Source organism: Macaca nemestrina, chromosome 11 (assembly GCF_043159975.1).
Source record: "Macaca nemestrina isolate mMacNem1 chromosome 11, mMacNem.hap1, whole genome shotgun sequence".
In the NCBI taxonomy this organism is placed as follows: Eukaryota; Metazoa; Chordata; class Mammalia; order Primates; family Cercopithecidae; genus Macaca; species Macaca nemestrina.
Genome location: NC_092135.1, coordinates 95,040,257 through 95,067,372, shown reverse-complemented (window position 1 = coordinate 95,067,372; position 27,116 = coordinate 95,040,257). Strand labels below are relative to the sequence as shown.

At 42.3% G+C, this 27,116-nt stretch overlaps 1 protein-coding gene across 6 annotated transcripts in view; it reads left to right on the top strand.

Annotated features, from left to right (window-relative positions):
• The first annotated feature begins 3,290 nt into the window (after positions 1-3,290).
• Positions 3,291-27,116, top strand: part of LOC105468161 (ankyrin repeat domain 44) — a 325,806-nt gene continuing 301,980 nt past the window's right edge. For 5 of the 6 annotated variants that reach the window (XM_071073123.1, XM_011718206.3, XM_011718203.3 and 2 more), the window contains exon 1: positions 3,291-3,537. In XM_071073123.1, coding sequence (XP_070929224.1) covers positions 3,511-3,537 — 27 coding nt within the window. In that variant the 5' untranslated portion in view covers positions 3,291-3,510. The remainder of the gene's footprint in view (positions 3,538-27,116) is intronic. The other variant, XM_071073124.1, reaches the window with a different exon arrangement.

Genomic DNA, 27,116 nt, shown 5'->3' with positions numbered 1-27,116 from the left:
GCTACTGGATCCACACTGATTTGTACTTGGTTAAAAAATTTCATTTATCACCTACCATAGATCCCCATTTCGATTGGTGGATCCAGTGGTGTTTGCAATTCTCAGGAATTAGCATTAATTCAGAAGCAGTGTCAGTGATCCCTCAAATGTCTGGGTATTTCCTTTTTACCCAGTACTCGCTCAGCCTAGAAAAAGACATCAGATTCCTTTGGATAATGCTTGGATGAGGATTTGTAGTATATATTTATGACAATGCTGCAAGACGCTCCTGAAGGGAACCAGCTTCCCTTTTAATCAAGGAGCTCCGTGTCTGTGAACTCATTTAGGTATGGAAACTGAATGAAAGATAATTTCATTTTGATGGCTCAAGGGAGCTTTCAGGCGGCAGACCTAGAGTTTTGTCTGTTGTAAAGATCAACGGCTATTTCCAAAGTCTGCCCGTCTATTTAATTCCTAGGACAACCTAGGGCACTGGCAGATATACCTGTAGGTTAAGACCTTTAAGTACTACTTTGTCTCTGCTGTCCATTACAGTAAACGTGCCCACCTTGTCTCTGCCAGCTAAGTGCTGCCTCTTGGCCATTGCTGTCGCAGGATCCCACAAATATAAAAATCAAGGAGCCATCTCAATGAAAGCATCTCCCACCATCATATCCAGCGACTAGAGAGTTTTTCTGATATTCTCTCTCAAATGTCTTTCTTTCTTTCCTTCCTCCCTCCCTCCCTCCCTCCCTTCCTTCCTTCCTTCATTTCTTCCTTCCTTCCTTCTTGCTTGACAGAGTCTTGCTTTATTGCCCAGGCTGGAATGCAATGGCATGACCTCGGCTCACTTCAACCTCTGCCTCCTGGGTTCAAGTGATTCTCCTGACTCAGCCTCCTGAGTAGCTGGGACTACAGGTGCGTGCTACCACGCCTGGCTAATTTTTTGTATTTTTAGTAGAGATAGGGTTTCACCATGTTGGCCAGGCTGGTCTCGAACTCCTGACCTCAGGTGATCCACCTGCCTCAGTCTCCCAAAGTACTGGGATTACAGGCGTAAGCCATGGTGTCCGGCCTGTATTTTTCAATGCTTCAGTATAAAGATCATCATCTGGCTCTCCAGGAATATGTAGGGGTTAGTTGTACAGATTATACATGATAAAATTATTCCAACATTCCCATCTCCACAAACCTTTGGATTTCTTTCTCTACATTATACCAGCGGCATTCTGGCATCTCAAGCTCACCGAATATAGTCCCCCGCTGAGTCTGAGTCTCATTTCATGAAGTAAACAAACTGTTTGAATCACTGTCAGAGTACTGGCTAACACATTAAAAGCAGACCTTCTCATAAATGTAGTCATATCAATAAATTTTGCCAAATCCTCTGCTCCCTATTGTATTTGAAACTTGGCCACGAGTTGTTCAACCTTTCACAAAGTCATGTCACCTATGACAACACCGATCTTGATATCTGAATTGCTAACACTATGTATTCACATCTGTCTGCATTTGTAATTCTCATTCACAAAGCCTCTCCATAGAGGTGGAAGCATCTTACTGCTTCATTTTGTTAGAAGACAAAGAGATTAAGTCATATGTTATCACTCTTCTGAAAGATGGCTCTATTTTAGTAGAGAATGCAGGGTCCTATTCAGTTTACTTACAAAGCCATGCAGGATGTTCAGTAAATAGACATACAAATAACAGCAGTGAAGAACTGACTCATAGATGCAACATAAACAATCTGTTGTATGTCTGAGAAAGGCCTTGTAAAGAATTTTTTTGTTTGTTTCCATGCAACATTGATAATAGAGGAGTGGAAGCCAGGAACAAGGTTCCCTGGTTCTTCTTGTCTGCATGATCTGAATTATAATCTATAGGACTAATAAAGGTACATTTGGGATTTAGCTGCTTTGACAACCAGAGTGGCTGCATGGTAAATGTGAGGATATTAATGCTCCTTTCTCTCCTGTCTCACGTGCAACCTTTGGGGGAGGTTCTAAGAGTAGGGAGGAAGACTGGACATTTGGTTTGTGAATATACAGGAGAGGTAGATGTTTGGTCTTGACCAAAGAATTCTGTAGCTCTAGTTTGCTCTTCAAAGCTGTTCAATGCTGCCCTACAGGTTTGCTCTATGGCCTGCCAGGGGCACACGGGGCTGCCTGGGAGCACTTCCTCTCCACTTGCTTACTTCATTCTGCCTCCTCCAGATCTCAACTCCTTTCTCAGGGAAGCCTGCCCTCAACCCACCAGTCTGGTCTGATTCCTTTGTTGTGGGTTCACTTCAGAAGCATGTTTTCCCTTGAGATCCCTTATCTCAGTTTGTAATTACATTCATTAGCAGAGACTATGTGGTTTATGTTGGCATCTTCTGAGAGCAGGTATCTTATTTATGCTCTCTGTTTATTCCCGTGCCTAGCCAGTGCCTAACAAGGTAGGGACTCAGTACATAGCTGTTCAATGAATAAGTGTTTGCTCCAAATTCCAGAACTATCAACAGTTACTATGCTTACGAATATGACCGTTGTGTCTGCAGCCCATGGTGTTTGACAGCTGTCATCTATTTACTGAAGAGCTTGGTAACTTGGGGTTTTGTAGAAATCAGTAAGGACTGGTGGGAACACCCAAAAGCCCCATCAACTTGGTGATTTAGGACTGCTTTGCTTCTCCAGGAACTCCACTCCACCCCCACCAGCAAAACCAAACCCAGGGTGTTCGAATTTAACAATAGTATGTGTGTGTGCACGTGTGTGTGTGTGTGTGTGTGTGTGTGTTTAGCTGGAAGATGGCTGGAGAACAAGGTGGAAGGGTCAGAGTTTCGGTTCCCTCCACCCATAAATGTTTGAGAAACACCCTCTAAAGAATCCACTGCCTCCTGGCATTAAACAAAGAGAGCATCGGAATTGCAGTCCCTGGCGAGGTGGGATCGTCGGGGCGCTGCCACCATCTGATTCTGGGTTAGGGGAAGGGGGCGTGACCCCGTCTCCCCGGTTAAAGTGGACGGGGTGTGAGTGACAGCCTTTCCTGCCCCCTCGGGGTGTGTCCCCGCGGGCTTCCCCACCCGTGTGTGTCAGACCCATCAGGGAGGCCTGCGATCCACCAGGGGTCCGGGGCCGGCCGGGCGGGGCGCCACGTGCAGGTGCGGAAGGCAGGCGGCGTCCCGGTGCGGGCGCGGGGGCAGCGCCGGGGGCCGGGCTGCGCGGCGCGGCTGCGGGCGGCAGGAGGCAGCGTCGGCCCAGGCGGCGGGCGGCGAGCAAGCCAGCGCGCGGTGATGTCAGTGGCGGCCCGGCTGGCAGCAGCCGGTACTTCCTGTGGAAAGGCGGGCGGGCTCGGCTGCAAACCCCACTAGCCAGTGTCAGCCTCTCAGCGGGAGGAGGTGGCGGCAGAGGAGGAGCAGGGGGAGGGCTGTCAAATTCGGGAGCCAGATTTTTTTCCCTTCCCCTGGCAATTCCTTCCGCTTCCCCGGCTCCCGGCGTGACATCTGCGGGCCGGGGACCTGCATGTGTGTGCGCGCGAAGGAGCGGAAGAATGGCAGTGCTCAAACTCACCGACCAGGTAGGGGGCGGCGGCGCCGGCGGGCGGGACGCGCGGGCGCAGGGCGGCGCGGAGCCCGGCGGGGGGATGGGGGCGCGGCTGGAGCGCGCCCGCGAGCTGTTTACTCACGGCGAAGGGGAGGAGTGTGCGCGGCCGCCGGTGCCTCCGAGAGCCCGCGGCGGCAGCTCCCCTCCGCGGCGCCGTCCCCGCCCTGGGCCGTCGGAACTGCGTGCCCGAGTCCGGGGCAGGGCCCGCGGGCGCTGGGCAGCTGGGTCGCGGGGTGCGCGAGTGCGGCGGCCGCGGGCCCGGCGGAGCCGGGGAGGGGGCCGGGGGCTCGGGGTGCTCCCGGGACTCCCACCGCGCCGCGTTGAGTGGGCGCCACCGGCCGGCGCCCCCGGGAGGAGGACGCTGCACGTAGAGGGAGAAAGGATCGCAGACTGGGACCCCTTCCCAAGCCTAGCAGGAGTCCTGCCCAGAATGCGGCTCTTGTGTGGCGGGGCTGTCTTTATCCGTTGGATGTGACATCCCGACTTCCTCTTTAGTTGCCCCCGGCTGTGTGCGTGGTGCGGGATGGGGACCCTTGGAGACCGCCCTTTCAGATCGGGCCGGTCCCTCCGAGGAGGAGGTCAAGTCGGCTGGGAGTCTCCACTCACAGGCGGTGGGCTACGGTCTGCCTGTGTCCACCAGCTTTGTTGGCTTTCCTTGCTGAGATACCACACAGGGCAGCTCTGGAGTCCTGGCTTGGAGAGGTGGGGTTATTTGCTGAATCGGATTGACAGTCCTTGCCGCAGGTCTGTGGAATGGTAACAGCCACCTTCGCGGACTCTGTTGCTCTTACATTGACACTAACAGTTACCAAACCAAGTTGCATGACAAAACTCTTTGCAGCTCTTTTCGCGAAAAAAGGAAACGGCTTGCCACCCCCACCCCCACCCCCGTTTATTCATCGGTAGTGAAAGGAACTTTGTTTTGGGGTCCTGGTAGGTAGAGAGGCAATCTTGACTTTGACCACAGGGTCAGACGTGCCAGCCCTTGGTATTAAATACCTCAGACTTATCCATGGGTTGCATCTGCTGCCTTGCGTTCTCCAGTTAGTATCCAGTCAGAACATCTTGCAGCTGAAATGCAGTCCGTCACCACAATGATTTGCAATGATTTGTTCTCCCGCCTTGTAGATTCCATTTTTTTTTTTTTAGCTTGTTTCCCCTAAATATTTACAGGTGTTTGGCGAGGTTGGTGATGGGGAAATCACTGAGTTAAAATTCACGTTATTGTTAAATTTAGTAGGAAGAGCAGCTGGTACTTGTGATGAATGTATTTGTTCTCACTGGTTCCAGAGCATTTAAAAGTGTAAGTTGATATCAGGATTTCCTTCACCTTTTGGTCACATACTTTGCCAACTGTTAGACATTTGCTTATTTTAAATCTTATAGTTTTAGCGTGTCTTGGGCCTGTCATCTTTGCTAGTACACGTTGCTGTACTTGTCTGTTAATCCCTAGATCTTCAAAGTACAAAGAATGGTTCTAATAGGTATTGTTGTTATCACGTATAAGAAAGAACATCACATGGAAGTTTAGAGTTGTAAGGACTCTAAGGATGATCTAGCCCAAACCCTTCATTCTCTAAATGACAAAACAGATCTGGAGAAGTGAAGCAAGTCTTCCTCAAAGAATGCCAGCTACAGGCCTGCAGGACTGGGACTAGCTCCTGTCTCCTGCCTTCCAGGCGCTTGTACTTTCTGCTAGAGTTGGCATAGGAAAGCTCCATCATCTCACTGGATGTGTTGAAAGCGTTACAAGAACACATCTCTTCCAGATCAAGATCAACCCTAGTGACTTGGTCTTAGAAAGAAAGGAAGTTATTCTTCAGGGCTTATCAGAGCAGGAATTTCAAAGATGTTGCCTTCTAAAATGTTTCCAGCCGAGCACGGTGGCTCACGCCTGTAATCCCAGCACTTTGGGAGGCCAAGACCGGCGGATCACGAGGTCAGGAGATGGAGACCATGCTGGCTAACACGGTGAAACCCCGTCTCTACTAAAAATACAAAAAATTAGCCGGGCGTGGTGGCGGATGCCTGTAGTCCCAGCTACTCGGGAGGCTGAGGCAGGAGAATGGCATGAACTCGGGAGGTGGAGCTTGCAATGAGCCGAGATGGTGCCACTGCACTCCAGCCTGGGCGAGAGAGTGAGACCCTGCCTCAAAAAAAAATGTTTCCAAGTATATTTCCTTTCTTCCCCCAATAAACCAGTACGAGTATGGAGAGAAAGGAAGAGTCTCACAACCTTTATTTGGTTATATCTCCGGATACATAAAAAGAACCTAAGGCATTTTAAGATTCAAGAACTTCTGAAAATGGCCAGTCTATCTTGGGGCAAAGTCAGAAAGAGATGGGGTGGGGAAGTGGCCTGGGTGGAGTTGGTGGTGAGCAACGATGGTTTCTGTGTAGCTTTAGGTCCAGGAAGTAAGTGTGTGGTCTTTCTTGCCTTATATAGTCTTACCTTTTCTGTTTGAGACTCAATTCTTAGAAGTCAGTTCTTAACCTCACAGATTAACTTTTAAAACCATTTGCTTAGACCACTACTAGAAGAGTTTTGCTCCATCATTGTGGGTAGGGAGCTGCCTGCTTGGAATCCCTGCCTTAGAGTTTGTGCAGGAGTGCCTTGCTCTCCATTCAGCTTCTAGTAAAACAACCACTTCTTAATTTCTCCCTCCCCAATTTTTTTTTTTTTTTTTTTGAGTCAGGGTCTCACTCTGACTCAATAGTATCATCATGGCTCACTGCAGCCTTGGCCTGCCAGGCTCAAACGATCCTCCCACCTCCGCCTCCCCAGCAGCTGGGACTATGGGCGCATGAGCCACCACACCTGGCTAATTTTTGTATTTCTTGTAGACACAGGGTTTCACCATGTTGCCCAGGATAGTCTCAGACTCTTGGGTTCAAACAATCCACCTGCCTCAGCCTCCCAAAGTGCTGGGATTACAGGTGTGAGCCACTGTGCCCAGCACCTCATCTGTTAAATACCCTATTTGTGAAGAGAATCTTGATTTTTTGCTAGGCCTCTTGGATTTTTTGTTTGAGGACACACTCTTGCTGTCGATAACCTGAAACACAAATTGTGTGGATTTGTCTTTAAATGTGGCCAAAGTCAGGGGAGACAGATGATGACATTTTCTGTCCAGCTAAAGCTGGGTGCAGGAGCTTGCTAGGTGAAGCAGACACTATTTCAGCAGTCAATCCTGCAGTGACCTCTCAATCTTACAAGAGAAGGAAAATATTTTTTCCCAACTCTTTTTTTTTTTTTAGAAGAGTAAAAAGAAAAAGGGAGAGACCAGTGTGATTTTTAGTCTTTTTTTTTTTTTTTTTCACTGTAAAAAAGGAACTGGAGCTATCACTACAAACAAACGAACTTGGCATTTAGCACTTCTGCATTTGTAACTTTTGTAACTGTGTTCCTTCTGTTTTCCTCCTCAGCGGACACACATCATTTTTCTTGCAGTCTTAGGGGGCACTAACCATCCTGGTTTGTGCAGATTGGTGTCCCAGCATATGGGGCTAAAACTGGGAAAATTCCAGGCAAACTGGGAGGAACTGGTTACCCTATGTAACATAGAACACACTCAACTATGTCATTAATATAATAATGTAATTATTTCCTTGTATGTGGACATTAGGAGTTTTATATTTTTGGTAAAGTGAGATAATTTTAAGTTTGGGAAAGAAAATTTTATTACATGAAGATCTGAGGCATTTTGACTCAAAGATAGCCATGAAGTCTTTTTGAAAATGATTTGATATTGACTTTTTTAGGTTGTTCTTTATGTCATATAGTTAAAGTCCCTGTAGTCATTTTAAGTGTATGGTCGTATCTTCAGCCTGGGTCTCTACCCAAAATTTATTTTCAGAGTTACGAAGCTAGGATGGTAAGTTCTGTTGCATGTTTAAAATGTCCACTATTCTTACCTGCATTTGTTAATGATAGCACTACTTTCATCTCGGAGGCTGCCTGTAGACAAACTGTTTCAGCAGGTGGCCCTTTTGGAGCTTCCTGCCTGGAGGCCTTCTGTTTTGGTGTTCCCTTGCCAAGTCCTAGTTCACACTTGAGTCACCTACCTTCTTGCCAAAGGCAGTGCCTGGCAGCAGTGGCAGTGGCAAGAGACTAGAAATCCTGTGTAACTTTGGGAGCAGGATTTCTAGCCCATAGTGCGGGACCTTGGGACGTGTTACACATTTTATTGGGCTGCCCTTGTTCTTCCATCACTCCCTAGAGCACTGGTCTTAAAGCAGACACCATGCTGTAGTCCTGTCATCATCAGAGAAGAAGGGAAAAGAAAGGCTTTATTTAGGGCCTTTTCTGGATGTTTCGGGACCCAATCACATGGTTTTGAGAGTGCACTTGAAGCTGGTGTTTCATGGCAGAGACCTAATCATGTCATACATTTATTGTGCTCTTATTGTATACTGGGCCTTTGCAGTGAGTCATGTCTTAATCCTCATAGCCACACTAGGAGGTAGGTGGTGGTGTGATTCCTATTTTATGGATGAGAAAACAGGAATGGAGAGACTAATTGACCTGTTTAGGGTCACACACCCAATAAGTGATCTAGCACGTTGTCCTATCCTGGCAGTCTGATTGCACAGGTGGAGCTCTGACCACAAGGCTATACTTTTCATAGTTGAAAGGGCAGTGCAGCCGTAGGATTAATGGGTGCCTGCTCTTGTTTACAGAGAAGCCATTGGATGAGCAGCGTTCCCTGAACTCCTTCTGCCTCTTGGGCCAGACCCATTTCTGTACAGAGTAAGGAGCTGCTTTGAGGCCTCTGCCCCTGCCTGGCTTATATCTGGCTTTTCCCATTAGCCTCTCCACCTCTCCACCCCGGCGAATGATGTGTTGGTAGTTCAGTGACTTTTTTCATATATGTGTGTATATATATAAAACAAATGAACCGCAGTTATTATAGGAAAATCAGAAAACTAGAGGAGCAAAACCAAAAATTTTTAAAACCATCTGAAGCCTCTATATGCAGAGATAACTATTCTTGACATTTTGGGATGTCTCCTTCTAGTCTTCTGTCTGGGTAGCCAGGTAAATTTTTTAAACTTTCCATGTGATAATATCATTATTTGTGCACATAACTGATATCTGTGTTCTCTACACCAGTGACTTTTCCAAATAAACTTATTCTTCTCTTAGATATATGATTGGCTCTTTAGCCAGCACTAGCACATAAGCTCTAGCTCTGGATTGATGGAACCAGCTTTTTTTCTTTTTCTTTTCTTTCTTTCTTTTTTTTAAGATTTCAACTTTTTACTTCCTCTTTTGCTTTAAACAGAGAGTAAATATAAAATAAAAAGGCACAAATTGTACCAGAAACAGGAATGAAAGATTCTTTAAAAAGATTTGTATTTCTACAAGATAATGTGAATTTTTATAGGCTAAAGTATAACATGAAATAATGTAAAAACAGGCAGAGCTACAGAGATCTGATAATTCTGTGGTTTCCAAACTTGTTTAAGCTGTGACACTCCTTTTTTTCCCCCAAAGAAATTTCATATTGAAGCTCAATATATAAAAAAGATGGGCTTGGACAGTGGTCCCTGAGTCCCTCTTGAAAACTAGTTGGGTTTAGTATTATTTGAAAGCCCCTTTGTATGATAAAACTGGTGATTGGTTAAGTGTTTTTTTTTTTTTTTTCTGATGCATCATGTGTGAAACAAACAACATTTATAAATGTTTGTGAATGATTAGGAACTGCTTAGAACTAGAATGACTATATCATTTTTATCCTTTTGAGAATCATAGGTGATACTACTCAACATGAAGCCACAAACAGATGTGAGCCAGGACTGTCCTGGGTAAGCCTAGATATGTGGTCATCATATATACACATAGATTCCATGTTTGCTCACCACAGGCTTGATAGTGACAGTAAACTAGTTTGACTAGCAGACTACTCACTCTCTTTTGAGTCTACAGTGGTGCGGGGATTACAAAGATTGTTTTATGACTTTGTGCAGAGTTGGGAAACACCTTCTATCTCACACCTCAGTTCTGAGCTGCCCAGGGGTTGCAGGTGTAATCTGATAGAAACATTCTGACTCTTGGCAGTCAAGGATCTGAGAAAGCGTGATTGATTACCAGTGTTTGCTATGGGTATACGGGAAGGGAGAAGTGACATATGTTGTATATTAGCCAACTCTTGGGAAGACATGTTAACCTCTGTAGGCTTCAGGTTTCTCTTTGTAAAATGAAGTGGTTGGACTGGAGGCCTTTGTGGTGCCTCAGCTCTGCCCTCTCCCTTCTGTGACTTGGTGCCTGTAATGGAGACCGACGCTCTTCATATGGTTTGTGTTATAGTCTTTCTTACAGATGTGGCTATGAAGGGTGTATTTGCAGATGAGCTCTAATAAGGCTTTCCAGGTAACAAAGTCAAACAGCTTCAGGTTCCAGAGAAGGATTTTAATCAATATCAATGACTTAGGACTAATTCCTATTCTCCACCCTATTTGTTCTGTATTTTTATTTTTTTTGAGACAGAGTCTCGCTCTGTTGCCCAGACTGGAGTGTAGTGGTGCAATCTGGGCTCATTGCAACTCCCGCCGACCGTCTCCCAGGGTTCAAGCAATTCTTGTGCCTCAGACTCCCATGTAGCTGGGATTACAGGCGTGCGCCACTATGCCCGACTAATTTTTGTATTTTTAGTAGTGATGGGGTTTCACCATGTTGGCCAGGCTGGTCTCAGACTCCTGGTCTCATGTGATCTGCCCGCCTTGGCCTCCCAAAGTGCTGGGATTACAGGCATGAGCCACTGCGCCTGGCCTAAGATTACCCACTTTATAGATTACTCCTTTTTAACCTTTTAACCAACATATTATTTAGCTCTGGCTGCTTTCAGAGGTTGGGAGTGCAGGTATTTGCCCTTATCAGTGTTTATGTTTGTAAATATGTTGGTAGCCTAAGAGGTTGAAGTTAATGATTCATGAATCCAGCTTGTAATTATGATATTCATAATTTTTAAGGATCTTTTCACTTGCCTCGTCCTTTGAAAACTTAAAATTTATCTAGTATTCTATAAAGTGAGCTAAGCAAATAAATACATAGTCCACCTTTGGGCTGTTTCAGGGATTACTAAGTCAATAATTGTTTGCATTTCTTGCTTTTTGTTTGCTTAGAGTCCCCTTGCTCCCAACCCGGGGAGTCTTAAGCATCCAAGCGTAACTTTCTAGGATATCTTTTATATCAGAAGACCATTTTCCCCTAAGAGAACTTTCAGAGCTCTTAGTAAAATTAGAGAGACTTGTGGAAACATCTGTTTGAGCCTAGATATGGAAATTAATCACGATTCTAACCTCTCTAAAAGTTTTGCTTTTTTTATTTTAAAAATTTTGTTTTGCTTTAGTTTGTTTTAAAAATAACACCAGATTGGGAATCAGAAGACGTGGATTCTACTCATGGTTCTTTTAACAGTCGTATGGTTTGGGGTAAATCCTGGCCTTCGTTTCTTTGTCAAAATGGGAACAGGCAGAAAATTCTCTAAATTCTTCCAAGCTCTAACATTCTAAGATAGCTCCTCACATATTTCAATGTCAGTCTTTTCTCACCTTGTGGAATCTCATTTCAAAAAGTATTTGCCTTTTATGAACTTCTGATTTTCTCCCAAGTGTGTTGGTAGCAGCTTTAAAATTTCCCAGGTTTGGTAAACACATCCTTTTTGTCTAAGGGTGAGGAGTCCTTTCCCCAAGAAGGTTATCTTCTGGAATCTCCAGGAGCCTGGCTGTGGGGACACAGAACCCCGGGGCTGTTCTCAATGTGGTCCTTGAAGAATCCTCTTGAACTTCTTACAGGCTAAAGGGAGCAATCCTTACAGAGCCCACGCTTGTCTCTTGTGAGCTGAGGCCCACCTTAGCCTTCTTCAGAGGTGCTGCTTTAGCAAATACCTTGGGTCCTCCCAGGCAAAATCCTGTTTTGTTGAACCCAAATAACATGTACATCTACCAAGTTTATTTCTCAAGGGTTGGCCCAGAGTTGGGTGCAGTTGACATGGTGACCATAGACTTTCTCAAGAAAGGAAGAAAATTCCTACATGTAATCACCAGCCTCTGTAAGGTTAGTCTCTGTGGAGACTTGTTTTGGTGTCTAAGACTGGCAAGATAAGGAAAAAGGAAAGTGAGCGTAAGAGAAGTCTGAAGACAGAAAGCCAGGCAGACGTTCAGGTCAGCCGGGGCAAATCAACCAACCAATTATTGTTAAACAGTGGCCTCCAAAAGTAGGTGTGGCGTACACCCCAAGGATGAACACAATGCTTTATTGAGTTGGAGTTTGGGAAAGAGAATATTAGAATTCGTATTTTTTTAAATCATTCTTTTAAACTTTTAATTTTTATGTAGTTTTAGTACATCTTATTTGCTAGTACCATGTCATCTTTTTGGCTGTATTTTTCAGTGTCTGCCACCTGGCCAAATCACCACTTGGGTTATTACAGCAGCCTCTGACTGGTCTTCCTCCATCTGACCTTGGCCTCTACACTCTACTCTCAATGTAGCTCTCAGAGTGATGGAACTCAGAACTTGTCACTCCTGCTCAAAAACTTCCAGTTTCACCCAGGTGAAAGCTGAGGTCATTAGAGTGACTTCTGCACTGAGCTCCTCCACTCACCTGTCCAGCCTTGTCTGCTGTCCATCTCTTCCTGGCTCCTTGGCTCCAGCCCCACTGGCCTCCTCCTGTTTAGTGAACATGCCAGCTGCGCTCCTGCCTGGGGACCCTTGCTGTTCCTGCTCCCTGTGCAGCTCCTCCCTAGATATCTGCATGGCTCGCCTTTACCTCTTTCAGGTCTTTCCTCAGATGTTACCTTCTCAGTGAGTCCCTTTCTGACCACACTGTTTAAAATGCCTACTCCACATTTCTTGTCTGCCTTTCTTTATTTTCCTCCACCATGCAAATCCCTCATACCATATATTTTACTCCCCCCATTTAAAAACCCCAAACTTATGTGTGGTTAAGATATAGATAACAGGACAAAGATTATTTTGTTAGTTTGGTTCATTCACTGCTGTATCTTCAGCACTTAGAACAGGGTAAGGCACATCGTAAATGCTCAATAAATATTTGTTAAGTGAATGAATATAAATATGTATATGTGTCTGTATATGTACATGTTCAAATGTTTTTTACTCATAAAGTGCTCAAACAAACAAAAGAGAAACACTTCTATAAACAGCTTTCATTTTACGCTGGGATGTCAAATTTCCATTCAAACAAAATTAAGAGAAAATTTTCTGCCCTATGAAAAGATAAAAGATCACATATTGTCCTATTTTCTGGTTATATTTTCCCTCTTTTTAAACTGTGCTTTTGGTTGTAAGGATGGTTAGCATTGTACGTAATTCTCAGTTCCATTTCTTTTCAGGGGAAGTATCAAGGTGACACTAGGGGACAGGAAATATTGACCCTAAATGTTGTGGGAGTGGATCTCTTCTGTATTCAAGTGATCAAGGAGTGTTTAATGAGCTCCATCTACATAGCAATGATACAGCATAGCTCTGCTGGGGCTTTCTGCTCTCCCCTTCTCCACAAAAGGGAAAGACAGGTAAGAATAGGCGCAATAAAATAGAAACCAGACAGAAAGAATTGGGAACAAGGAGACAAGAATCATACTTTATATGATTTAATCCTAATATTTTTATGAGAGGATGGCTATCATTTCATTTTAAAGATGAGGAAAATGAGGCTGGCACGGTGGCTCATGCCTGTAATGCTTTGGGAGGCTGAGGAAGGTAGATCACCTGAGGTCAGGAGTTAGAGACCAGCCTGGCCAGAGAGATGGCTAGAGATGGTGAAACCCCATCTCTACTAAAAATACAAAAATTAGTCAGGCATGGTGGCAGGCGCTTGTAATCCCAGCTACTTGGGAGGCTGAGGCAGGAGAATCGCTTGAACCTGGGAGGCGGAGGTTGCAGTGAGCCGAGATTGTGCCATTGCATTCCAGCCTGGGCGACAAGAGTGAAACTCTGTCAAAAAAAAAAAAAAAAAAAAAAAAGGAAGAAAAATGAAAACTGACAGGTCGAGTAATTTTTTTGAGGGTCGCATGACTCTGGGAGTCACATCTGGGCAACCCCAAGGTGCACATTCTTAGCCATCACACATTAGGATTCTTGAAATAGGTGCAGTATCACAAGAGGCCATTTTCCCCATGGAGCTCACAGTCTAGTTAGATGATATTGAATGCCTTGCACATGAAAGGCCCTCTTTAACGTTTATTGAATTCATGTGGCATATTAAACAGTTATCAATCCAGGTATAGTGCAGGTTTAGACTATGCTTAGAGGGTATTGATTAGGGACTTCAGGAGTCAGAGATGGGCAGAGTCATTAAGAAGGGAGCTGGAGGGAGTCTACGTGGTACTTAAGGAAAGGAATGATCCAAGCAGCAGATGTGGGTGGAACCTAGGTGAGTGATGTGTTGTGTACCTCTCAGGTAACCTGGTGACTAAATTTACTGAGTCATAGGGTTCATGTTAGGTAGGAAGAGGAGGTAAGGAAATATCCAATTTGCAAACTGGATAGGAGAGGTGTTTGCATATTAACACATTTTTCTCAGTTGAGTTCTTTGAGAGGTACTACATGCCCTCTGCTGGAAAACTTGAATGGATGAATTTGTGCCTAAGCAAAACTCATTGTTTCCATTTGTTGCATATGACCTTTTCAAATTAATTTGTATTTGCTTTGTTCCAAAAAGTATTGAAGCATTAAAGTAAGGTGTTGCCTTATGGGCGCTTCTGTGTCCATGATACCCCTGGCTTGAACAGAATGTTGCATGAGGTACCATGGCAGTATTTTGTGAACAAACATGTATTTTGGAGTAGCAAGGACTTCATTGAAAGGACCTAGATGGTTTGGTGATGTAGGCCATTGATCGAATAATGTAGTAGGTTTAAAGATGACTTTTTTTTTCCTTCTTAAAAAATTATTTCCTTAGGTTTTTGGGGAACAGGTGATGTTTGGTTACATGAATAAGTTCTTTAATGTGATTTCTGAGATTTTGGTGCGCCCATCATCACTAAAGAACTGTACCCAATGTGTAGTCTTTTATCCCTCACTCCTTTCTCACCATTTCCCCGATTCCCCAAAGCCCATTGTATCATTCTTATGCCTTTCTGTCCTAATAGCTTAGCTCCTACTAATGAGTGAGAACATATGATGTTTGTTTTTCCATTTCTGAGTTATTTCACTTAGAATAATGGTCTCCAATTCCATTCAGGTTGCTGCAAATGCCATTATTTCATTCCTTTTTACAGCTGAGTAGTATTCCCTGGTATGTATCTACCACATTTTCTTTATCCACTCATTGATTGATGGGCATTTGGGCTGGTTCTGTATTTTTGCAATTGTGAATTGTGCTGCTGTAAACATGCGTGTGCAAGTATCTTTTTCTTATGACTTCTTTTCCTGTGGGTAGATACCCAGGAGTGGGATTGTTGGAACTAGAGATGACTTGTTTTTAATCTTATACATATTTTTTAAATAAGAAATTACAAAATCCAAACTATGGGAAGCCTACAGAAAAATAAAGACCTCATTTCTTTGAAAAATCAATTATAAGAGGGAAAAAAAAGTTGGAGAGAAAATATAAATCCATAAATTAAAAGGCAATTAAGATACATTCAGACTAATTGCAGTGAATAGATTTGGATTCTGATTTAAACAAACTTAAAAAAGCATACTTCTTTGAGATAATTGGGGAAATTTGAATACTGACTGGATATTTGATAATTTAAAGTGTGAATATGATATTGTGGTTATGTTTAAAAAGAGAGTCCTCTTACAAAACTAGAAACTATGAAACTCTAGCATTTTCTCTCTCTCTCTCTTTTTTTTTTTGAAACAGGATCTCACTCTGTCACCCATGCTAGAGTATAGTGGTGTGATCATAGCTTACTGCAGCCTCGACTTCCGGGGCTCAGTTGAGTCTCCCACCTCAGCCTCCTGAGTAGCTGGGACTACAGGTGCATGCCACTACACCTGGCTAATTTTTGTATTTTTAGTAGAGATGGGGTTTCACCACGTTGCCCAGGCTGGTCTCGAACTCCTGGAATCAAGTGATCTGCCCGGCTTTGCAAAGTGCTGAGATTACAGGCATAAGCCACCATGCTTGACCTACTTTAGCATTTTCTTAGGGCACCTATTTAAGTGATACATTCTTTTTAGAAACTATTTTTCTTTTCACTTCTTCCTGCCACCTTTGTGCCCCACGGAAGGCCTCCACTCTTACTTGATAGAATGCCTTCAGTAAAGTTCTTAGAATCCTTTCTGTTTGTCCATAAAAGCACATGATTTTTCTGTTTTTGCTGCCCAAGGAAATATGCTTCTGAGCTAGTTGTGTGGTCCACACGTCTATTACTTAGTTTAAGTGGCTCCACAGCTTGAGTCAGATATTTGAGCATTGGTCTTAGAATCCCATCTTGTGTGCTTTTAGGAAGACCTGGATTTGGCTTGTCCGGTGTAAGATATTTGGAAGGGAATTGAGATATTAGAGTTGCCAAAAATCACTTTCTTACATTGAGTTTTAAAGGATGTTTTTAATTATACTGTGTAGTTTTTAAAGGCAGCAAACAGTTACAAGGTGTCAATTCTAATGGGCCTGGCTGCCATGCCTCTCTTCTTACCTCAGCAGGAAGTGGGTGTTTGTTGTTGCCTTGAGTGGTTTCGCCATTGCTTCAGGCATGCTGAAATATCTTCCTTTATTTCTACAAGTGTGAAAATCTTTCTATATCCTTCTTAACGGAGTCCAGATTTAAGAATAGACCATAAGCATAAGAAGTGGCCAGCTGTGACTTGAGTACATGATACTGTCATGAGTAATTTAGAAGCCGTGTGACTAAGGGTTTGGTACTTTGGAGCCTCAGTATAATTAGGTCTTGGGACTCATGAGATGACTGCAATATTTAGTTGCTAATGCTCCTTTTTGTAGCAGCCAAGAAGAAACAATCTTTTTAAGTAGCTCTGCTTTTTAGCAAGGAGTCTTCTATCAAGGTTTCAGGGTACTGTATTTTGCGTATAATATTTTAAAATATTGTGGTATCTAACTGAACAATTTCCAAAAATGCTTCGTGTGAGTTGTATAGTTAGAATACTAAAGTTGATGTCTGGAGACCTGGGCTTTGTGCACAGCACTACTCCTAACAAGCTGTGTCCCTCTTCCTGTGACACAACTTTCCTTGACTGTAAGATGGGTAAAATAATACTTGCTTTATGGGGAAGTTGTGATAATCAAGTGGGAAAAGTCTTTGTATAGCAAGTGGTTCTTGGTTGGCACTCTATAATAAATAGTCTCTGAATCTTGGATTGATTCCTCATTTGTCCAATTAAAGAGACCAGTTTTCTAAGGTCAATTTCAGCTCCATGAAAATATGATTGGAGTTAGTTTTTGTTTTAGATTTATGATCTTTTAACTAGTCTTCTTTCTCTCTAGCTTAAACAACATTGGTAGAAAGAGTTTGTTTTATTTTTGTGTGGATTTTCCATACTTCGGTTTGAATTGTAGTGTTTTGGTTCCTACAGCTTTAGGAAGTACATTTTTGTTTCATTTTGGTTTCATCAAATCAATTGACTTAGCTTATTTGACCGAAGAATCTTATGTTTAGATAGATCTAGGAGGATCAATTTGTGTTGAAAAGATTCTGAGGAGTTTGCAGTCATTTTTGATTTAAGTTGTCAAAAAGAACTTTGAAAATTACTTATAAGAATGCCACTTCCTCTTCACAGAAGTATAAAACTGTGTCTTTTTGAGGAAGTGTGTAAAAACAAAACAGTTGATAGAGTAATCTTCATAAAAAATCATCACAGAGGAATGTCTAAAAAAAATTGGTGTAAAATTTCAAGTCTTGAACGAATTTATAACAGGGTAGAAAACAAACTTCTCTGATAAAATGTGACTTAAAAAGTTAGATGAAGGATACATTGTAAAAAGTTACTTAATTTGGGACTTTTTCCCTTTTAAAACTACAGAATGCTATTTAACGAGCAGATACTTTAAACATCATTGGATATGTGTATGTATCTTAATTCTACCAAAGCATTTCAATTTGAGTTGATTCTTGGTTGAGATGTAGGGCAAAATAAAAAGGGAAATGAAATGATTCACAGGAAATGAAAATGAGAATTGGTATAAGAAAAGGTGCAATAAGGAAAAACAGGAGAAAAACATTAAGAAACTTTTTTTTTTGAGGGAAGAAGGAATAGGAGTGGGAAGGAGACTGACTGTTAGTTTCTTAGGTGAGTGTTGGAGATGCTCTTGAACTTTAAGCTTAATTGGTCACCTGCTGTCCTCTGCTCTTTGAAATAATTGACATTGATCCTTGCTGTTCAGCCACATTGACACTTATATCTTGGGAGTTCTAGGATTGGACTAACAAAAGTGGAGGTTGTTACTTACAGTGCAAAAGAAACAACCAACATGGTGAAACCCCGTCTCTACTAAAAATACAAAAAAAAAATTAGCCTGGTGTGTTGGTGGGCACTTGTAGCCCCGGCTATTCGGGAGGCTGAGGCAGGAGAATGGCGTGAACCCGGGAGGTGGAGCTTGCAGTGAGCCAACATCGCGCCACTGCACTCCAGCCTGGGCGATAGAGTGAGACTCCGTTTCAAAAAAACTAAAACCAAAAACAAAAAAAACCAACCATAGCTGTATCACTCAGAAGGCTGAAAAGAATCAGGCTGACAGGTAATTTGGCCCCTCAAAGGGTCCTAGTGGCTGATATAGGACCTTCAGAATGAGTGTAGGTGACAGGCAGATAACAAATTATTTTATACAGTGGGAAGTCAGGTATTAGGAGCTTCTATGACTAGTGACTAGGTTCCTGCAACATCTCTGGTTTTAAGTACCCCACTGCCTGTCCTGGTGAGTTGAACTAAAGCAGGACATTCCTTCATTACTGCTTTACCTTTTCTTTTTATTTCTTCTTCTTCTTCTTTTTTTTTTTTTTTTTTTTTTTTTGAGACAGGGTCTTAATCTGCCACCTAGGCTGGTGCAGTGGTGCCATCATAGCTCGACCTCCTGGGCTCAGGTGATCCTCCCACTTCAGCCTCCTGAGTAGCTGGGACTACAGGCATGTGCCTCCATGCCACCCGGCTCATTTTTTGTAGGGACAGGGTTTCACCATGTTGCCCAGTCTGGTCTTGAACTCCTGGACTCAAGGGATCTGCCCACCTCAGCCTCCCAAAGTGCTGGGATTATAGGAATGAACAAGCCACCATGCCTGGCCTTGCTTTTACCTTTTCAACCAGCTCTTCCAGAGGCTGAATGGTATTTTTCTTAACTCCATTCCTGCCATGAATTGGCTGTGAGATCCTGGTCAGTCATTACACCTCCTTGGGCCTCAGTTTTCTTTAAGAAATGAGGACATTGTTTTAGAGTGTATTCTTGTAGCTGCTCCAGTCTTCTATAGTTTTAACCCAGGGGTTGCAGACTACTGTCCACAGGACACATCTGGTCTGCTGCCTGCTTTAAATGGCCTGTGAGCCAAGGATAGTTTTTATATTAAGTGATTGAAAAGGGTCAAAAAATAATACTTTGCAACACATAAAAATTAAACAAAATTCAAATTTCTTTGTCCATAAATATAGTTGTATTATTTGTTTACATCTTGTCTATGGGCGCTACAACAGCAGAGTTGAGTAGTTGTGGCAAAGACAATAGGGTCAGCAAAGCTGAAAATATTTACTATCTGGCCTTTTGCAGGAAAAATTTGCCAACCTCTTGCTCTAACTCAAGGGCAGACTTGGGGCCATCCTCTTAAGAAATCGAGTGCTACACTCTTACAGTCCTAGTGTTACCTAAGTTGCACTTTGATCTAGATTTAATTAGATCGAGATGGGAATTCTTGCTTTTATTATTTTCTCCAGGAGAAAGTAGAAGCTTAGTTAGCTTTTTGGTATGCTTTCAATTAAAAACAATCCTCCTTAAAACAATAGTTTGTTTGTACTCAACTTTTTTTCCCCTCTCTCTAGGAATCACTGTGGAGAAGGAAGCCATATGTTTATATTTTAAATCACTTGCCTTTTCTATAGGATTTTTAAACTCCAGATGTGGACTCAGAAACAGTTAATATGTACTTTTGATGCACTCAAAGAGCCAAGATGGGGGAAGAGAGATACTTATTTCTTATATTTGAGAGCAAAACAGAAATCTTAATATATTCTACTCCCCACATAGAGACTCTAGATTAATATGGGGATGGAAATGGCCTTAATTTTGTAGAAGGCTAATTTTAAGCAAACACAGTTTAAGGGTCAAGTATTATAAATGAAAATTATACAGTTAAAAATAAATCTTAAAACTGTCTACTTATCTAATATTGCTCATTATTCTAGAAGGTTCTCTCTGAAGCTAAGTCTGGTAATTTCTGTGTGGGTTATAAGTTTGTGTGTGTATTGGGGCGGCGGGGGTGCAGAGAGAGAGAGAATGAAAGTATGTGTGTGTGTGGTTTCCAGTGTTCATTTCATTAGAATTATAAAGAGCATCTGACTCTTGCTCTTGTACTTCCAGAGTCATTTGAGTTATTATGAAACTCCTCCTAGGCCTGGAGTTCCTTTTGATCTTGGATGAAGATGGGCACCTTGAACTGGTTAGTGAGGCCAGAAAGGAGGTCAGTCAGCACGTCATCTTTCATATAAAGGTTCACTTTTCTCAGAAGTGAAACTAACTTTTATATGAAAGATGACATGTGTTGACTGACCTCCTTTTCTCTATCCTTCAGAGAGAAAGAATTAAGACTAAAGAAACTTGTTTAAAAGATTTGTAAAGAAATTAATGTAGTGTACAACTTTAGAAAACATGGACAGTGACTGAGTACCTAAGCTATCTGGGACCTCCAGCGTTTTCTGAACAATATAAATTGTCTGGGGAAGACAGGAGATGAACATTAGAGTCCCCATTTTTCATAGGGAGAAACCGAGGCCAGTGGCTGTTACTTAGCTTGTTGATTGTTAGTGGAGGTAGAGCTCTTATTTTTTCTGGCTCAGTCTAAGGTGCATTTCATTTGCCTATCCTGTTCTTAAATAGCACTTATAAAATCACGTATCATTTCTACAGTTATATTTAGGATACAGCCTAAAATGCTGTATAAACACCCTGTGATAGAATGCTGAAGGCTGCCGCCTGGGTAATTATCATGTGGTTCTAGTATCGTATCATCTACATTATCTAGATTAGAATGGATCACCCACTTCTAAGCTGGTCTAGAAGAAGGAGCCCATTGTGTGCAAGGCCATAAGGATATTGCCTTATCGTTCCCCAGTGGGTAAAGATCTTTGTGATACACAGAAGACCGTGGAACTTCATTCTTATTTGAAAACACTTGTGACTGGTAATAATTCTGAAATACTAAGGCTTTCCCATGCCCTCGCCCCCCAAATTCCTCTTTAATATGCTTTATTTTCTTTTTTTAGGATTTTGTGAGACGTATTTAAAATTGGCCATCTGAAGGGAACATTTGTCACAGCACTGCCTAATCTTTAGATGCGTCTAAATGCAAATGTGTGTAATGAACCCTTTCGTTTTCCTTCTTACGTGGAGTGGGGCAAGTTTCTTCATTGAGCTTCTCACTTCTGGTTTCAGTCCATTTTTAGCCCCTTGGTTAGTGTGTGACTTGGGATGGTTGGAGCTAAGCCACTGAATTGCTCTTCACTTCTGGGGGAAAATGTTTGTATCCCAATTTTTTAGTATCCAAGACTCTGGTTAACTCAGCAGTAGTAGATTAGCAGTGACTACTGAATAAGTGAATGATATAGTGGGAGTCTCTGCTGCTGTGTTTTTTCCTTCACCATCCTTCCCTTCTTTTATCTACTTTATCTACCTTCTCTTCCTCCTCCTGGGATCTTTACCATGAACAGAGGAAGGACAGGAAGTGATTAATTTTTGGTTATGTAAATAACCCTAGTAAAAGGATTGGTTATATAAAATATTGCTAATTTTTGTGTGGTGGATTTTTTTTCTTGGTGTCTTGTTAAATATGCATAGTCAAGAATATGTGGCTGATGGCTTAGTGTGTCATGACGTGAACAGATCTGGGACAACTTCTCCAGTCAAGGAAGCAGTACGAGAAGAAATGTTTTACTCACCGTTCTTTGTACTCTGGAGATTTTGGACAGGCTTTAACTGGGGCAGCTCTTTAAAGACTTGCACAGGAAGTCACTGTTAACGTGGACTCTTGGTTTAAAGCATCTTGCTAAGTAGGGCCCAAAGGAGGCAGAGTGTGATTTCCATCACTGACCCCGGGTGGACCGAGAGGATGGCCAGGCTGGCCATCTACTGATGCTTACAAGTAACTCATGGGAACATTTTTTACCCCCAACCCCTACCACCAAAAGATTTTTGTAAGTGATGTATTCCCTTGCACATTTCTTGGGGAGTTGATATCTAATGCTTTTCATCACAAAGTTGGAAAGATACAAAGGATGTAATTCCTGGCATAATATAAATGTTGACTTTTTAAAAAATGAAAACGTTATATCATTGTTTAAAATGTGTTGAATGGAATTTAAACACTATTGTGATTTGAGTGTCCCACCTTCACTTGAAAAATACATGAGCAACATCATCACTGGTCACCAGATAAATGCAAATCAAAACCACAATGAGATACCATCTCGTGCCAGTTAGAATGGTGATCATTAAAAAGTCAGGAAACAATACGTGCTGGAGAGGATGTGGAGAAATAGGAATGCTTTTACACTGTTGGGAGTGTAAGTTAGTTGAACCATTGTGGAACACAGTGTGGTGATCCCTCAAGAATCTAGAACTAGAAATACTATTTGACCCAGCAATCCCATTACTGGGTAGATACCCAAAGGATTATGAATCATGCTACTATAAAGACACATGCACACATATGTTTATTGCGGCACTATTCACAATAGCAAAGACTTGAAACCAACCCAAATGTCCATCAATGATAGACTGGATTAAGAAAATGTGGCACATATGCACAATGGAATACTATGCAGCTATAAAAAAGGATGAGTTCATGTCCTTTGCAGGGACATGGATGAAGCTGGAAACCATCATTCTCAGCAAACTATCACAGGGACAGAAAACCAAACACCACGTGTTCTCCCTCATAGGTGGGAATTAAACAATGAGATCACTTGGACATAGGGCAGGGAACATCATACACCAGGACCTGTCGGGGGGGTGGGGAGGTGGGGGAGGGATAGCATTTGGAGAAATACCTAATGTAAATGGCAAGTTGATGGGTGCAGCAAGCCAACATGGCACATGTATACCTATGTATCAAACCTGCACACTGCGCACATGTACCCTAGAACTTAAGTATAGTTAAAAAAAAAAATACATGAGCAAGCTTTGGAAATTTTACATTGTTACTTTTTCTCCTTGAGCTTATACTTCTATTCCACTTTCTTATGCAGAATTTGGCTGGGTGTGGTGGCTCATGCCTGTAAATTACCACACTTTTATCCAAATATTTTACGTTTTCTTTATTTTTTTGAGATGGAGTCTCGCTCTATTGCCCAGGCTGGAGTGCAATGGCGTGATCCCAACTCACTGCAACTTCCGCCTCCTGGATTCAAGTGATTCTCCTGCGTCAGCCTCCCAAGTAGCTGGGATTACAGGGGCCCACCACCATGCCCAGCTAATGTTTGTGTTTTGAGTAGAGACAGGATTTCACCATGTTGACCAGGCTGGTCTTGAACTGCTGACCTCAGGTGATCCACCTGCCTCGGTCTCCCAAAGTGCTGGGATTACAGGCATGAGCCACCGTGCCTGGCTGCATCTTACTTATTTTTTAGGGACAGGGTCTCACTCTGTTACTCAGCCTAGAGTTCAGTGGTGTGATTATAGCTTACGGCAGCCTGGAACTCCTGGGCTCAAGTGATCCTCTCACATCAGCCTCCTAAGTAGCTAGGGTTACAGGTGCACGCCAGCATGCCTGGCAAATCTTTGTGTTTTTTGTGCAGACAGGGTCTCCCTATGTTGCCCAGGTTAGCTCCTGGCCTCAAGGGATCCTCCCTCCTTGGCCTCCCAAAGTGTTGGGATTACAGGTGTGAGCTGCTGTGCCTGGCCCAAATGTACTACATTAAAAAAACACTGCAGAGGTTGCAGTGAGCCGAGATCGTGCCACTGCACTCCAGGCTGGGCTGGACTGAGACTCCGTCTCAAACAAACAAACAACAACAAAAAAACCTGATTATCTTATGATACTTTGTAATAAAAATGTGATCCTGAGATGCTAGGAGTTAAATAAATTTCTGGATTGAGTTTACAATGATTATTAACAATGTATCAAAACAAATGTAAAATTTGGTAAATTATTAATAATACATGCAAAGTAAAGCATGCTTATTTGGAATGAATTTCTTGATCTGTTGACAAGGCTTTCTTTCTGTTTAAAATCAGCCCACGTATTGTGGAGAACATGGCTTATTGCTGGGGTAATACAAAAGGAGTTAAAGTTCTGACTTCGAATCTCCTGGTTTTCAACTGGTCCTTTCTTTGACACCAGGACACTCAAGTGAATCAGCAAGAAAAAAAATAATCCCATCAAAAAGTGAATAGACATTTCTCAAAAGAAGATATACAAACAGCCCACAAACATGAAAAAATGCTCAACATCACTAAGCATCAGGGAAATGCAAATTAAAACCACAATGAGGTACCACCTTATTCCTGCAAGAATGGCCGTAATTAAAAAGTTGAAACACAATAGATGTTGGTGTGGATGTGGTGAAAAGGAAACACTTTTACACTGTTGGTGGGAATGTAAATTAGTACAACCTGGGATTATAGGTATGAGCCACAGTGCCCCGCCTATTCATTTTATTTTTTCTTTTTGAAAAATTGACTTTATTGGGAGGCTGAGGTGGGTTGATCACTTGAGGTCAGGAGTTCGAGACCAACCTGGCCAACATGGTGAAACCCTGTCTCTCCTAAAAGTACAAATACTAGCCATGCGTGGTGGCGGGCACCTGTAATCCCAGCTACTTGGGAGGCTGAGGTAGGAGAATCGCTTGAACCCAGGAGGTGGAGGTTGCCATGAGCCAAGATCACACCACTGCACTCCAGTCTGGGTGATAGAGACTCTGTCTCAAAAAAAAAAAAAAAGAAAAATTGACCATATTGTGGATAGTTTACATAAAATGGCATGCATCCATTTTAATGACATGTAGATGTGTTTTGACAAAAGTTACCTGTGTAATTACCCCCATAATCAAGATATGGAATGATTCTAATACCCCCAAAGAGTTCTCTTCTGCTTCTTTGTCTTCCCCACTTTACCTCCTAGGCAAATACTGATCTGCTGTCTGTTTCTACAGATGAATTTCACACAAATGGTATCATATAGTTTGTCCTCTTTAGTTTCTGGCTTCTTTTGCTGAGCATAAGGATATTGAGATTCATTCATGTTTTGTGTATAAGGAGATAAAATCTTTCTTATTGCTAAGTAGCGTTCCAGTGTCTGACTATACCATAATTGTTCATCCACTCATCTGTTGATGGAAATGTGGGTTGTACCCACATTTATCCATTATGAATAATTATGTGCAAGTCTTTTCTTTAAACATAAGTTTTCGTTTCTCTTGTATAATACCTGGATAAGTGCATGTATATAAGAAACTGACAAACTGTTTTTCAAAGTGGTCATACCATTTCACACTCCCCCAACAATACATATGGGTTAGTTTCTCCACATCATTGTCAACACTTGGAATTATCAGTCTTTTAAATTTAAGTTATACTAATATTATGTAGTAGTGTTTGTGAGGTTTTTGTATTTTTTCTTGACTAATACATAATATTTTACATATTTATGGGGTCCATATGAGTGAGACATGCATAGGATGTGTAATGACCAAACCAGGGTATCTGGGGGTATTCACCACTTTGAGTATTTATCATTTCTATATGTTGGTATCACTTAGAGCCTCTCTTCTAGTTGCTTTGAAATATACAAAATATTGTTGCTAGGTGTAATTACCCTAGTCTGCTACCAGATATTACAACTTATTTCTTTTATCTAAACTGTATGTTAGTACCCATTAACCAGCCTCTCTTCATATCCTCCTCCCACCTACTTATCCTTCTCAGTCTCTGGTATCTGTTGTTCTATCCTCCGGGTCCATGATTTCAAGTTTTTTAGCTCCCTTATACGAATGAGAACATGTGGTATTTGTCTTTCTGTGCCTGGCTTATTTCACTTAACATTATGACCTACAGTTTTATTCATGTAGCTGTAAATGACACATGATTTCATTCTTTTTAATGGCCGAATAGTATTCCATGGTGTGTGTGTGTGTGTGTGTGTGTGTGTGTGTGTGTGTGTGTGTGTATACATACATGTGCGTATATGTGTATATATATATCGCGCGCGTGTGTGTGTATATATATATCTCACATTTTCTTTATCCGTTCATCCGTTGATGGACATTTAGATTCCATAACTTCTCTCTTGTGAATAGTGCTGTGATAAACTTGCATGTGCAGCTATGCCTGTTACATAGTGGTTTCTTTTCCTTTGGACTGATACCCAACAGTGGGATTGCTAGGTCATATAGAAGTTATTTATATTTGTTTTTTTTTGAGAGATTGCCATACTGTTCTCCATAGTGGTTATATTAATTTACATTCCACCAACAGTGTATAGGAGTTTCCTTTTCTCTGCATCCTCACCAGTATCTGAAACTTTATCTACCACCCATGAAGTCGTCCTCTCAGATATATTGAATGAAGTTTCTATGCGCTTCTCCTTATATTATACTCTGTACAACTGATTGAATAATAACTGGATGTAAGTAACGGTGTTTCTCACTGGATTTGAACATTTGCTTAGAATCTCATGGTATTTGAAAGCTAATTTCTCATATCTAAAGACCCAGATCCTCCTTTTATAACTGGTTTTTGGGCAAATCTCCAATTTTTGGTCTTGAGGGAGTACATCAGATGTCTTTTTTTTTTTTTTTTTTTTGAGACTGAATCTCACTCTGTTGCCCAGGCTGGAGTGCAATGATCGGATCTCGGCTCACTGTACCCTCTGCCTCATGGGTTCAAGTGATTCTCTGGCCTCAGCCTCCCGAGTAGCTGGGCCTATGGGTGTGTGCCACCACACATGGCTAATTTTTGTATTTTTAGGAGGGACAGGGTTTCACCATGTTGGCCAGGCTGGTCTTGAACTCGTGACCTCAAGTGATATGCCCGCCTCGGCCTCCCAAAGTGCTAGGATTATAGGCACTAGCTACCGCGCCCAGCGGATGTCTGCTTTGGTTTGCTAATTCCCGAATTATCTAAGAAGTCCCCTGATATCCTAAATAGAAAATAGGTATTATATGTCAGCAGTTACTTTACAAAAAACAGGGTAAAAGATCTAGATATAAAATTCACAATGATGTGTGGTTGTCTGTGTGTTGAATGGATTTGTCTGGCTTTTCTGTGTAGTGTTCAAAAGCATTAAAAACGGTTCTTTGGAGAGAATGCTGATGTCTGATGACTAGTGTTGCTGGTTCCTCTCTTGCTCATCAGTAGAACAAACAGAAACACACGTCCTCTCTGCCAAGTATTCTGTGACGTCACAAGGCAGCTCCTAGTGCAGC